General features: G+C 44.3%; 1 protein-coding gene across 1 annotated transcript in view; it reads right to left on the bottom strand.

Moving 5' to 3' along the window:
* Positions 1–1,189: 1,189 nt before the first annotated feature.
* The window catches only part of TTC22 (tetratricopeptide repeat domain 22), a 122,423-nt gene continuing 108,986 nt past the window's right edge, over positions 1,190–14,626 (bottom strand). Inside the window, exons 6-7 of the mRNA XM_069232615.1 lie at positions 9,149–9,301; positions 1,190–1,774 (exon numbers count right to left, since the gene is read on the bottom strand). Coding sequence (XP_069088716.1) covers positions 1,244–1,774; positions 9,149–9,301 — 684 coding nt within the window. The 3' untranslated portion in view covers positions 1,190–1,243. The remainder of the gene's footprint in view (positions 1,775–9,148; positions 9,302–14,626) is intronic.

Below are 14,626 nucleotides of genomic sequence, written 5' to 3'. Positions count from 1 at the left end.
GACCAGACAAAAATCTTCGTACATCTTGCCCTTGGTATGTTGATTTTGTGTTTTAAGGTTAGTCTTAGCAAAGGCTGAAGGACCCACAAGGTGATTCATAAATGATAGTAGATGAACCATAATTTCTTAAGTATCTTGAGGAATGCACAATTGCTTTACTCTAGGAGACCTGGCACTATTAAATGCTACACCTTTCACAATTGTAGCTTTAACCCAGTTAAGTATGAGTGTTAAGAAAAGATGGCTCTTTGTAATACACAGATTTGTGTTTGAGTGTGAAGCTGTTTGTTCTGGGATCCGTGCCACACTTTGTCTACCTTGGTTCTGCCCTTTACTCAACAGTGGCATGCAAAAGTCCTGAAGAAACTGCTGAACAGGGCCTATATTTGGTTATTATAAATAAGCCAGTACTAACGTATAGTCACTCTACCTTGCAGATTGTGACCCAGCAAAGGTAATCTTATAGATGGGGGAAGTGGGTCTGACCTGAAAAAAACAAAACCTCAAGCAGATGTTGTGCCCTTCTTTCTCCAATCATTACCTTTTTACCCCACTGCTGCCAGTGGTCCAGAGTTCTTATAATAGAAAGGTTTTCTCTGGAAATTCAGAATAAAGTACCAGACACTGTCCAAAAAGTAGGCAACATATTTACCATTTTTGTGTGATTTGCACTTAAAAGCTGCAGAAAGTGACTGGGAATACGGCCCCCAAAGGAAATATGCATGTTTTTGAGAGCCAACAACGTTGGGGTGCATTCCACAAACCCTGCATCCCTTCAAGCTAGACAGTCATGCCATATTCTGATCGAGTGAAAGAACAGGGAAAGCAACTCCCAATGACCAGAATGTGAAGAACCAAAGGACACATAAACAACCTGGAGGCTAACGCTGAAGGCAAAGCTACGGTTGAAATAGAAAAGCAGCACAGCCACAGACCTTGACTGGTTGACAAATCACTAGATGCAAGGTTTTTTGCTTATGAAGAAAGGGACCGCCACTGACATGGGGAGCTAGATTTATAGCTGGGTTGTATCACAGTTTCATTTAATCACAGCCATGTAATAACTGAATCACCCACCTCAAAAATTGAAAGCACCTGCTGAAAGTGTAAGACGCTGGATGAAAGGCATTTTCTGTGGACTGCTGTTTTTGATTCAACTTTATAAGCACACTTCAATCAACAACATCCATGTTTTTAATACATTAATATTTTATAATTTGATACTTTGGTTGCACGCTAATTTTTAAAATGATGCTGCTCGATCACTTAGCCTACGCTTTCTGAAGTCAATTTTCATTGTGTCCAGCAATAGTTTCACTAGGTCCATTTTCCCCATGGCGATCATTGCTTTGGAAAGTTCGACAATCTCCACTGTGTGATTTCTACAAACCACTTGTAGCTCCTGACGGACGCGCACCATTGGGTACTTCTCCTCTGCCTTTTTCACCCAAACGTCAACCTCTTTTATCAAAGTCTCTGCTGTCATCCTTTTTTGACTAAACATAGTGAGAAGAGTTTCCATCAGACACCTGAAGCTCTCAGTGTGTGAGGACCCAACGTCGTCCAGTTCTATTGCTCGCTTGAAGCACTCAATCGCATTCAGTTCTTCACTTTTAACCCTCAGGCACTTTCCTCGAAGGAGCTGTATTTCAGGCAAAGTGTCTCCAGGATCAAATTCCAAAGCTTTGGCAAAGAACACCAGTGCATCGTTCAGTGCGTTTTCATCCACCAGGAACTGTTCTTGCATGGCATCAACACCCATGTAGTAACAGACCTTCAAAGACATAAGACATGAATTACTGTAAGACACAAAGAGTTTAATCCATCAAAACTTTCTTAACAACGCTAAGATACTGAGCCATCTCGGATAAAAATCACTGTTAACATTAAGCATTTCATAGAGCCTGGATGTCTCACTAGTGAGCTAAGAGAACACATTCTATTGTGAAGAGTACTAGGCCTCTAAATTGTAAAAGTGAGCAAATCTCAAATGAAATGATAATTTAGAATTAAGATGCTCTTCTACGTTGTAAGTGTCAATTCTTATTCATCGACATTTGAAGACCTTTTATCTTCTGTGCTAAACTCAGAATTATTAAGGTTCTCAGATGAGGCACACACTGACTTTCACATGTTGTGCAGTGGAGTATGTTAAATAATAATCCGAGATGTATTTGCCTCAGACTTTATTTCTGCGTATTCCATTAATATTGCCATGTGCTCGACAAAGCTGACTCTTCATTTAAACTGTGTAAGTTGACTTCCCTGTGAACTCAGTTTTTGTCTAAAACCATTTCCTTCTCTGGGCCTCTTCACTTATCTAACCAAGCTGACTTTCAGGATACCGAGCCACAGCTGTATCCTTCTTATCATTATGCACGAACAGAACTGTACCTCTTCCCACCGCATTCCAGGGGCCTCCTGCAAGGGATATCCTCGTAAATTATCAAACCAACTGTGATAAGACTGACATTTGACAAATGAACTGTCACTTTGCCGTGTATTAGCAGGATACTCCCGAGACAGTGGGAGTACAAGCAGGAAAGACTAATCAAATGTATGTACGTCAGCAGGATGCTCTCGGGTTAAAAGGAGAACTGTTTGAAGCTTTTGTGTTCGCCAGATATGGAGGGGTGGCTTCCTGGCTGAAGGGGGGCAGCTTAACTATATAAGATTGTACGCTGCAGAATGAAGCAGCCAGCCTCCGTAGGAAAGTCATTCAGACTGTCCTGGGACACTGTGCTCAGCTCGAGCTATTATCTGTTTTGCTAATAAAACTTTTCTCTTCCTCATCAGTCGTGACTCCGCCTGTTGTGTTCTTTGCTGGTAAGAGACCCTGAAGGCCTAGGGTGTCCCCTCCACCGCTGGGAGAGGTGAGCCTGCCTTTCCCGGTTCTTCAAGTAGTTACAAGCAGTTTTGTACAAATGGGCTCTCAGTAGGAACAAAGCCGAGCCCACGTAATCAATTTCATAACTAGTCAGAGCAATTTCTGGATGATTTGGACAACATAAAATTGTGCTCAGTAACCTTAGCCTTCTAACATCGATATAGTCTGGAAGAAACGAAGCAGCCTGCCTAATAACCCTTACGTTTCCTTGGACAGGTGCCATAATGTACACATCAGGTGAATGCATTTATTCATTTGTTGTTAAATGTAATATTAATATTACAGCGTAGTTCATTCAACTAATATATCAATCTGCGTATTTGTGTAAAATGAATCTATAAAGCACTAATACAAAATGCATACATAATAAACAAAACTTTGTCTGGACAAATTATTCTTACAAAGATCTATTTAAATCCAATATATTTGATGGCTATCACAAAAATTGTCGTATTGCCTAAGTTTCTGTACCTCTTCATACACATGCAGATCCCATTCACTGCACTTCCTGCAGCAGCTGCGTTCCAATCTCGTTGCTCTGGTTTGGGCTGGCAAGCAGCCGAGAATCACATGGGAGACACTCACCCTACCGTTCCAGCAGGGGGGCTTTGGGGCTCGAACTGTTCCTGTACGCACTAAGCACCCAGGCTCAATATTTTCATTTCTGGCTTTACCCCATTACATTTCAGCGAAACCCCGCTGTTGAGGTGGACCGCGCAGCGCCCTGCCCCCTTCTCATGGCATTCCACAAACCTTACAAACCACCGCAGACTGAAATTGATATGGTGGAGTGCGGCGTGCCTGACTCCCCTGCCTGTACGCTACCTCCGTTCCCGTTACGCACAACCACCTACTGCCGCCGCTGCAGAACGGGGGTGCCGGGGTGAGGGCATGCAGGCGTGGCCTTACAACCTTTGCAGATCTATACCCTGATGACCACTTCCTGCACCCATTTGCGTCCACTGAGCCACCCCATCCTCCGCTATCATCAGCTCCGAGTCACCTGTTGCACGATACATGACACATTCCCAACCCCTCCCACACACACACTGCATGCCCACGAACACATGCTAACTAACCCATCTCCCCGCAGACTGGTCACCCGACTATATTCTGTTATGCACAAATGGCTCCAGTGCGAGTCCCTGCAGCCCGCACTGCCTGGGAAGTAGACACTAACTCCCTATCACTGATGCCCAGTGGACATTCTGTTGTGGCCAAACGGCAGTCCTCTCCCCCACGTATAGACTGCCACTCAGCCACTTCAAATTCCCCCACAGGCTGTATCGTACCCCGATGTAGATTTATCGCATGGGGCTGGTGGCAGACCCTCACTGCCTGCGCTGCCCCTCAGGTCTCCTACCTCCACCTCACCTCTCCCAACCCCTATTATCCTCCTGACCAAGGTAGGTAGTTATTTTACAAAGTCCTCAAAACTCTTTCTTCCATAGCTTCACTGATACTAAGCAAATGGTTAACATGCAAACTCTTGGCTTATGGCACTGAGTTACAATTAGGATGATGTAATAGTTGGGAATCTATTTTGCAGTTTTCTGCTTCCTCTCTCTGATTCAGTAATAACAGTCACAGTATATACTATTGTGGTTAGTGGAGCATTTTATGTCTGCCCTTAAATGTTCTATATGCAATGCAGTGCAGTTTACATTCACACTTGGCAGACTTCAGATTGAAGGAAAATTCACTATACCGGTCCCTCTACACCATTGGTGAAACTCAGTCTCCAGTGTCATGTAGGTAGCTTGCAGTTGGAGTCCTTTTCCTTCACTGGCTAAGCATGCAGTGGCATAATTGAAAATGACTGAACCCCCTGCAGAATGTGATGAGAGGCTCCTGAGTCTCCCATATCTCAAAGATATTCATTGCCCTTCGCCAAAATGGGGGCCCGGTGGAGGACTGGGGGTCCCTGAAGAGATATTTCCCCCTTGTGCCAACAGGGCTTGTGTTACGCCCCTGAGAGCCAGGAAATTAGTCCTGGGTCACCTGCAAGGGGAACTGCCTGGAAGTTAACTAAAAATGATCTTCACCCTCTAGAGGACCAGTCAGTAAGTGAAGTTCTTGCTGTTGTAAATGGACTTCGCAGAGTGGGCTTTTGGCATATTCTTCAGGATCCAGGAGTGCTAGGGTATCTCTCTCTCATTCTCTCGTCAGCGGACTTGCTGTTACTGCTGCTTCATTTCACAGCCATTCCTTATATCTTGCCTGCCGGACTGTTATAGCCACATAGCATCCATGGTCAACAGTGTACGCCATCTACTTAGGCAGCTTCGGAGCATCAGACAAATGATTCCGAAACAAGACCTCAAAACAGTGGTGCAGTCTCTCGTACTCTCTAGACTAGAATATGAAATTGCCCTTCTCTCACGCATTCCCAAAGTTCACCCAGGCCCACTGACAGCAACACTACATGCTGCAGCATGCTTCGTCTTAGGTCTCAAGAAATGTGACCACATTTCCCCTGCCCCGCTACCACTGCAATAGCTCCCCATTGAAGCGCAGGCCCAATTCAAAACCGCTTGCATCACCCACAGGGCGCTGCACTTCTCACTCTCCTATCTAAATGAGAAACTGAAAATCTCCGCAGAAAGTAGGCATTCCAGAAATGCCCAATCCCTTCTCTTGGAACCCCCACCTTCAGACAAGAACGATACATGAATCAGTCCTTCTCTGGCAGAGCCCCTAGAATCCGCAACTCTGCCTCCCTACTGGGTCTAACCACCCACCTAGCAACCTTCAAAAATGACCTCAAGCTCCTCCTATTTGACAGAGATCTTGGTTAATCCACCCTCGACCAGACTTATTTACTTTCTCCAATGTGCCCTTATAGAACAGGAAATATGCAAGTTTAAAGATTTCAGAGAAAACAGCACCAAAAAGCACCACGCGCCAACTGAGGTTATTTGTGCCAGAATGGTACAAAGTCAGAAGTTTAGGCCTATCTGAATGGAATGCGGTCCTCTATAGGGACCCGCTAAGGTCCGTTAACACAATACCTCCATCCCGATTGTGAAGAGATTCAGATCCCCGCATTGAGAACGTGGGGCACAGCAACAGGCAATGTGAGATCCAGTCGAGAAGATGCTTTTTGCGCAGCAGCAGTTTCAGGAAGCTGCAAAGTGCGATGCAATGTCCTCACATGAAGATGCATCGTGCAGCGGCGGTTCCGATTGGCTGCATTGGGCGTGGCGATGTCTTTGCATGGAGATGCATCACGCAGTGGCAGTTCCGATGGGCTGTAATGGCTGTGTGAAGTCCTTGCAACGGGCCACACAGCAGAGGAAATGCCTCTGTTCCACAGGTGATGCAGCGAGCAGCAGAAGAGATATGACTGTTCTGAATTACAGATGGGCCTGGCAGAGTACCTTCAAGCCCACTTCCAACTCTCCAGGACTGGGGTGGCACCACCTGGGAGGGCAGGACTCACAGCTGACAGAGTCCAGGTGCTTGGTTCAAGCCTGCCACTTCTGATCAGGGGGCCAGCCAACTAGCCCCTGGAGTCATGCTGGGGTCCTGGGTTAGAGATGTATGTCCAGACCTTCTCACCCAGACAGGAGGGCAGCAGGGCAGCAGTCGTTCTGGGCTGCAGTTCAGCAGAGTGGCATTCCTTTCAGCAACATAGTAGTCGTTTTTACTGGCAGAGTCCACAGATCCCGAAGTGTACTGAAAAGTTGGGTCTAAGGGTCCAATATTTATACCTAGTGTCGACTTTGAAGTAGAGCAAGCTTCTAGTGGTCTCCCCACCCTATGTGCCAGGCATCTCCTTCCTCCCTGCTCTGGCCCCAGCTTTTCAGGGGTGACAAAATACTAGTGACAAACCCTTTGTGAGATTGCTCAGGCAGAGCCTTTGTGATGTGCAAGTCTGGTAGGTGACAGCTCCTCCTCCTCGTTAAGTCAGAGTGGCCCAACCCTTTGCCTCAATGTCTGGGAGCAATGCTTAAAGACCAATTGCCAGATACAATTAGTTATGTGACCCAGGCACCAAATGGTTCGGACAAGAAAATGCCAACTTTCTAAAAGTGACATTTTCAGAATTCTGACCACAAATCCGACTTTATCATTAAACAGCGCTTTTAATTGCAGCTCTTAATACACCAACTCGACCTGTCTACCTGCTTCTAATTGGAAGTCACTGCTCATTAAATGTAATAAGGTAACCCCATTGTTATCGTATGCTAGAGGTAGGCCTTGCAGTACTGAAAAACGAATTTAGGAGTTTTTCACTACCAGGACATGTAAAAATTAAAAGTTCATGTTCAACTTTTTAAATACACTGCACCCTGCCTTTTGGGCTATCAGGGCTTTCGCTATGGGTTAAGTGTATTAAAAAGGAAGGTTTGGGCCAGGTTGAAATGACAGTTTAAAACCGCAGACCCAGGCTGCACTGGCAGTCCTGAGACATGTTTAAAGGGCTACATAAGTGAGTGACTGCAGGCCCATTAGTAGCATTTAATTTACAGGTCCTGGTACATGAAGTACCACTATAATAGGGACTAACAACTAAAATGATTGTGCCAGTTGAGTGCAAGAAATTCTAACATGTTTAAAGGAGACAGCACAAGCTAGCAGTGGTAAAGTGTGTCCAATCCTAAAGCCAACAAAAACGAATTCAGAAAACAGGAGGGTGAAGACATAAAGTTTGGGGATGACCCTGCAAAGAGGGCCAAGTCCAACATATACACTATTCCTAAGAAAAACCTGCCATATGTTCATATTCAAAATTCCTCAAGCTCTGCACTGGGATTGCACACTTCAGAGGAATCTCAGTTTAAGGCTCAATTCTCCGAATATTCAAAAGTGTGATATCCTTTAATGAGATAGCTAAAAACAGAATGCCTAGGTGGTACAATATGTTACTTATTAACGTAAAACATAATGCCATGTTTTATGGGACTTTATACTCAATAGAGAGGATTGTGCTTTTGCTCCTGAGATTCTAAACATGTTTCCAAAATGAATCATTTTTGTAAGTAAATCTGTGCAAAGGTCTGCCCAAATTGCAAAATAAAATCTGCATTGTTCTGCATAATGTGTTGTTAAAATTGGAAGGATGTGAAAGAAATTGCCATCTTCTTAGTACGTAATGTGACAGACAGTGGGAGAAACATGAATGGCTTCTGGCTTTTGGAGGACTCAAAGAACCTCAGTCTTGGCCAAGGATGTTGTAGACGCACTCCTCAGTAAGGCCTGACATATATAATGCCTCAATAGAGTAGACCTAAATTTCAGACACTGTAAGTAAGCAAGCCCTGCAGTTATCCCCAGGAATATGGGTTACTAGAATGTAAATGTTCCCTCTTCTTGGTCACTCTCTATAAGAATCTCAGTTTGTTACCACTCAGGCACAGGACGTACTTCTTCATCCAGTATGAGATGTGGTTTAGACCGGATGCTATGTTGGTATTACTATTTGCTCACTCAGAGGTAGATTTGGGGATCATCAATGTACACTGGGAGCTCATGAAGCCCCCCTGCCTCCACTTTAGCAGCTTGAGCAGAGACTGGGTGCCACATGACAGTTCTGATTAGCATAAAATATATATTTCTTTTTGCTTGGAGAATCCAGTCAGAATCACGTAAATAACCACTGCAAGAGGATAGTGGGATGGTGCTGTGGAGTGCGAGAACAAATGGTTAAGAGAATGTGGAAAGAGGAAGATGGGGTGATGGAAATGATGGATGAATGGAGAGGAGATGATGAATGTGTGGCTGGATAGATGAGTGTGCTTAAAGAAAGAAGACAAGAAACATAATGATGGGTGGATGACAGGTTAAAGGAAGGAAGGACAGAAGGATGGAAAGAAATGTGGATGGATGAAAAAGAAATGAAGGAAAGAAGTGAGGAATGTTGGCTCATTAATGTATAAAAAGAAAAGATCAACAGAAGGAATGAAGGAAAGAAAGATGGAAAAAAAAATAATGATCGAGAGAAGGAAGGTAGAATAAAAGGAAAAAGACAAATCAAAGAATGGAAGAGTACACAGAAATTCCACACACCAACCAGACACCTCTGCTCAGCTGGACTGCTACTTGCACACATTCTCCACATGTGCAGAACAACAGCCGGAGGTCAAGCCTTCACCTACCTTGCTCCCAAAGCCTGGAACGACCTGCCCCTTTACACTAGAGCTGCCTCCTCAGTTGTTGTGGTCCAAACAATACTGAAGACCTGGCTCCCCCCTTGTGAGTTGCACACTCTACAAATACACATAACAGAGGGAAAACAGGAGACAGCACTGTTTTTACCTGGCCCATATCCAAGTATGTTTTGAGACAAGGACAAATATTTAAAATGCTTTCCAGATCTGATTTGGCATTGGTGAGATTCTTCCTTTCTGGCAGGCCTCCAGCGCCCATCTTCACACGCTCAAGGTCTCGGATGTAAATCCTGATATAAATCTAAAGGTAAAAGAAGTTGTCAGGCTATATTCATCAGCAGTCACTTTCATCACAACAAAAACGCTTCTTGTAGACACATACAATCATCCATATTGTCCTTGTTTTATTTAATGTGCTTGCACAAGCAATGATTGGGATAGGCGCCACATTGAAAGCTGAGAAAAATAAGGAAATTAACCATAATATCAGCATCATCCTGTGCATTATGACCCAGCCAGACGTTCTCCTAACCCCATCAGCTCATGAGTAGAGGCATTGCAGGGACCTCTGACCCAGACTTAACGGCAGGACGTGATGTCACGTGACCTTTGAACTTCATGACCACCTATGTTCAACTAAAGTCGATGATTGATAAAATACTAAAATAAGTGATAGATGTACTAAGATTGCACGCACAGAAAGAGGCTGCAAATTGTGCACCACGTTTTTGCAAGTTGAATTGGATTTTTGCAAAATAACTTATCTACTATTGAATTGGGTTGCAAAACCACCATTTGAAAGGGGTCTCAGAACACCCTGCCTAATTAATAGACAACGGGCAGTTCGCACTTTTTAACCCTCTGGGATTACCTGCAAACACAGGGATGGTGGCCTGCAACGGATAGCAGAACACCATCCCTCTGTTAGCATTCCCTAATGATTTTCCCAAATTCCCATTTTTTTTTTAAAAAGCAGGCTGAGTTCCTTAAACGAACCAACACTGCTTTCAAATGATAACTTCAAAGGAGGCAGGCAGTGATCCTGTACCACTGCCTCCTCCACTTGAGACTGCCAACTCAATTCCCAAAGGGGAAGAGGTCCCAAGAGGACCTATTATCCTTTGCGAATTGGTTAACCAATAAATGGTTTCCGACCACATTTGCAGTAGCAAACCATTGATACACAGATTCTAAAATCACAATTTTGAAGGAATGCCCTTACCAAATTGCGATTCAGTATGGGTCGCAAAGTCCATTTTACAAGTCGGAAACATTTACCAACTTACCAACCCGTAAAACGGGTATTGTACATTACAAATAGGGATTTTGTGGTGCAAACTTAATGCTTTTGCGAAACGCAAGGTATGCAACTGGAAAATGCTTTAGTATATCTGACCTTACATTACTAAAGTAAATAAAACTCTGTTTTACTCAAAGACCCACATATCAGGTAAGGTGTTGCCATGATGCATCAGGAGTGGAGCCTTGATGTTCTAGAGATGCACAATCAAATACCTAGATACTGCCTTTGTATGCACACTTCCACGTCAAATGGCAAGACCCAAAAACCATATGCTGATTCCCAGTCTTTACATTCTCAAGCACAACCACCTATGTCATCCACCGCTGGCCTTAGTCATAGTAAACTGGCAGAGCCATCAATGCCAGGCTTCAAATGTCAAAATATCACCTAAAATGTCTTGCCACACCCAACCTGTTAGAAATTGGGTTTCTGGTTTGCAGAGGTATGCACCCTGTCCAAGCAGGAACCATAATCCTAGACAGGGTAAGTCAGATAACTTAAGAGGCAATGTGTAAAGTATCCGTGCAACATTTCAAACAATAAAACAGTGAAACCGCCACACAAAAAGACACCACACCTGGTTACAAAAATAGAGTTTAATTGTATGAGTAAAACAAGATAAAAACAACAAAAACACAATAAGTAGAAGTCGAATTATTAAAGATTAAAATGCAATATAGTGCTTAAAAACAGAAATCGACAACCGGGAATAACTGGTCGTGCTAGACCGGGGTAGATCCAAAAGTTGAGGGCAGGTCAGATACAGTACCAGGTAAGTCCACTGAAGTTTTAGCTTCTCAGGATTGAGCCAAGAGTCCTGCTCGCGGGGAAGAAGTTTGCCAGTAGTAAGGAGCGAGTCATTGGCAGTGGTCCGAGGGTGCGAGAAGTCAGCCGGGCATCACGGACAGGCGGGCTGGAGCCTCGCAGTTGTGACTGGTGATACTTTCTGTGCAAAGAGACGACTATGCAGCAGCTTGAGCTGAATCTTTGGGTAATGCGGTGTAGTTTTGGCGAGAGTGGGCCGTATGCGGTCCCTAAGAGCCCAAAAGCTGATTTTCAGGAGCTACAGAACCACTTTTAAGGGTCCAAGACTGAAGAGGCACCTACTGGGGGGTCAGGAGCTGGTTGAAGATAGGTTCATGAGCTGTAGCAGGAGTGCTGGCAGTCTTTTCTGTCCTGAGACTTCAGAAAACAGGAGGCAAGCGAGTACACCCTTGGTGTCACTTTGGTTCTGGGACAGAGAGCTGCAGTTTCAGTCCTTCTCATTCCCAGGCAGGAGGGCAGTAGGCAGCAGATCAGCTCAGCAAAGCAGGAGTCCAGCAGATCACAGCTCAGCACAGTGGCAGTCCTTGTAGCATCACAGCAGTCCTTCTTTTTGGCAGAGTATCCCTAGGTCCAGAAGTGTACTGAGGTTGTGGTGTCAGAGGCCCATTACGTATACCCAGTTGTGCCTTTGAAGTGGGGGAGAGGGGTCTTTGAAGTGCAGAGACCTTACCTTCCTGCCCTGGCTCCAGGCTTACTACAGTGGGGGCAGGCAGCTTCTTTGTGTGTGGCAGAACACTGCCCTTTCAGGTGTGTCAGCCCCTCACTCCCATCCTGTCCAGGATGACCCTTCAGGATGTTGATGCCTTATCAGTCACACCTAAGCTTCCTGTGTGTGTGGCTGTCTAGAGGGAATGCACAAGCCCAGCTGTCACCCCACCCCAGATGTGTATTTGAGACAGGCTGTAGCCATCAAATGGCTACAATAAGAAAATGCCAATTTTTTCCTAAAAGTGCAATTTTCAGAACTGCAATTTAAAATCAGACTTCACCATAGCTTGTGATTTTAAATTGTGAGTTCAGAGACACCAAATCTGTGTTCGGACAAACGAATCTCTTACAGACTGGGAATAGCACATCAAATGTAATATTGTAATTCCAATGTTATCCTATGGGAGAGATAGGCCTTGCAGCAATGAAAAACAAATATGTGAGGTTTTCACTACCAGGGCATCTAGAAGTTAAATGGGAATGCCATGCATTTTAAATACATTGCACCCTGCACTCTGAGTTGTGTAGGCTCTACTTTAGGGGTGGCATATGTAAAAAAAGTGAAGTTTTGGGCCTGGCAAGAGGTTTATCTTGCCAGGTCGACATGGCTGTGTGACACGGTACACACAGGCTCTGCAATGTCAGGCCTGAGACATGGTTAGAGGGCTACTTACGTGGGGCGCACAGTTAGTGCTGCAGGTGTACAAGTAGTATTTAATTAACGGCCATGGCCCACAGGTAGTACACTTTACTAGGGACTTATAAGTAAATGAAATATGCCAATTGGCGTTAAGCCAATGTTACCATGGTTTAGGGGAGAGGGCACAAGCACTTTAGTACTGGTTAGCAGTGGTAAAGAGTTCAGCAAAAACGAGGTCAAAAAGTGAAGGGAGGCAGGCAAAAAGTTGAAGTTGAGGGAAGGCCACCCCAAGGCTGTTAGGTCTAAAACAACCCATACCCAAGGAAAACAACAAATGCAGAGGTATACCTTATAAGCTCAGGTGTAACTGCATGTGACTTGCACAGCCCAGGAATGCACCTTTAGTCTGAACTGCTCCAGTGTATATTCCTATTGCACCCTCACTGTTCTAAGGTATAGCCTAAAATTCCTACAACACACTCCCTAGCTAGGTTAGCCTCAAATTCGGAGTGCAGTCCCTCCATGTACAGTTTCAGAATAACATGTCCAGTATGCACAATTGAGCAAGAAATAGAAAGTACAGCACCTATATGCACAGAAGCAATCCAGCTTTCGCCTTAGATGCCCAACACAGCCTGTCCCTATGCAGATTTAAGCCCTCATTATGCAGAGTTCACCCGGGCATGACTGGGTGCAGTCAAACCTCCTGGAATTTTCAGGGGAGAATAGTTGATAATTACAAGAGTGTGCAGATTTTGGAGCGGTAACAACCAAAATCTGAATGTTAGTCTCCATTATTAGGGAACATTTTTATAAGTGCTATTTTGAACCTCACCCTGGGGTCACTCAGTGAGTGCTATAGCCCCAAAAGGCAAGTGCAGCTTATCTATCAGGAGGTTTAATGGCAAATGTGTGCCACATCTTTGTGAAGGTAAGATGGGGCCCCAAATGGCCAGCGCAGACTTCATATGCCTGTGGATTGTCTCAAATTCCAAGTACAACCTTGCCATGCATAGGTACTTGGCCTCAAAGGCCGAGTATGGTCTTTTAGTTTAGCTATAAAATCACAGTTTAACTTTCCAAAATGCAGATATAGCTTCCCAGGCCTAGTGAAGCTTCCCTAGCACCAGGAAAGACTCAGATGCCCAGTGCAATCTCACTATGGAAATACACTGCCTCATATAGCTAGAATAGCCTCTTCAAGAGTGGATATGATCTCAAATGACCAATACATCTTCCCTGGCTGAGGTGTGACATGCTCTGGGCAACCGTCTGATATGCAGAGCTACCCGTAAATGTTCAGTGCAGCTTTGTATGACCCTCATCCTTTGACTTCCATGGTCCCAGTGAAAACTCAGACAAGTAGGTGGTGCAAGTGAATAACCATATAGTTTACATTTTAACAACTAATCATAATAAAACTACTTATGCTTTTTGGGCAGATGAATTAAATAGTGATGGAAGCATGCATAGTTAACACATTTTGGTAGCATATCACCAAAATAATAAAAGTTGCTTCTTAACCTCTCTGCTGCACTAACCTCTGAAGACCTATTTGCCGGGGCAGAACAGCCACCCACCAGTAAAGGCCTCCTAATTCTGATGCAATTGTGCACCAGTTGTGAGGCTCCACTCTGATCACTCTTTTATCATTCAGACATTTTTCCTCGATCTGATCCATCACTGAAAGGAAATGTTACCACCAACTATCCAACCTGTAACCCCTCAAGGCCATTTCACACATACTACAGTGTATTTCTGAGCAATATAATTTTGCTGAGAGTGGGTTAATAACTAAGTCATATCTGTTGCTTGGGTCTAGCACTGATCAAAACATTTAGATTTTATTAAAAAAATATGAATGTTCTATCTACTTACTTATGGGGACTTCCGGCCAGCCTTCTTCATCCATTGGACTGCTTAAGTGTCATTCAGATTTTGCTTCCACCCACCAAAGCATACACCATGGGAAAATGGGTCAGCTCACGTCAGCCACTGGTTCCTTTCTCTGTGAGTGACTCTGCTCAAGCACAGCATTGTCACCCACAGAGAAAGTAGTCCCTTTTCATGCAAGAGACAATGCCTAAAGTGTGTTAAAAACAAACAAAAAACCTTTAAAGATGTTTTAATATTTCTTTAACTTTTGAGAG

Source organism: Pleurodeles waltl, chromosome 4_2 (assembly GCF_031143425.1).
Source record: "Pleurodeles waltl isolate 20211129_DDA chromosome 4_2, aPleWal1.hap1.20221129, whole genome shotgun sequence".
In the NCBI taxonomy this organism is placed as follows: domain Eukaryota; kingdom Metazoa; phylum Chordata; class Amphibia; order Caudata; family Salamandridae; genus Pleurodeles; species Pleurodeles waltl.
Note: the sequence above shows the minus strand (reverse complement) of the source record. Positions and strands in the feature narration are given on the sequence as shown.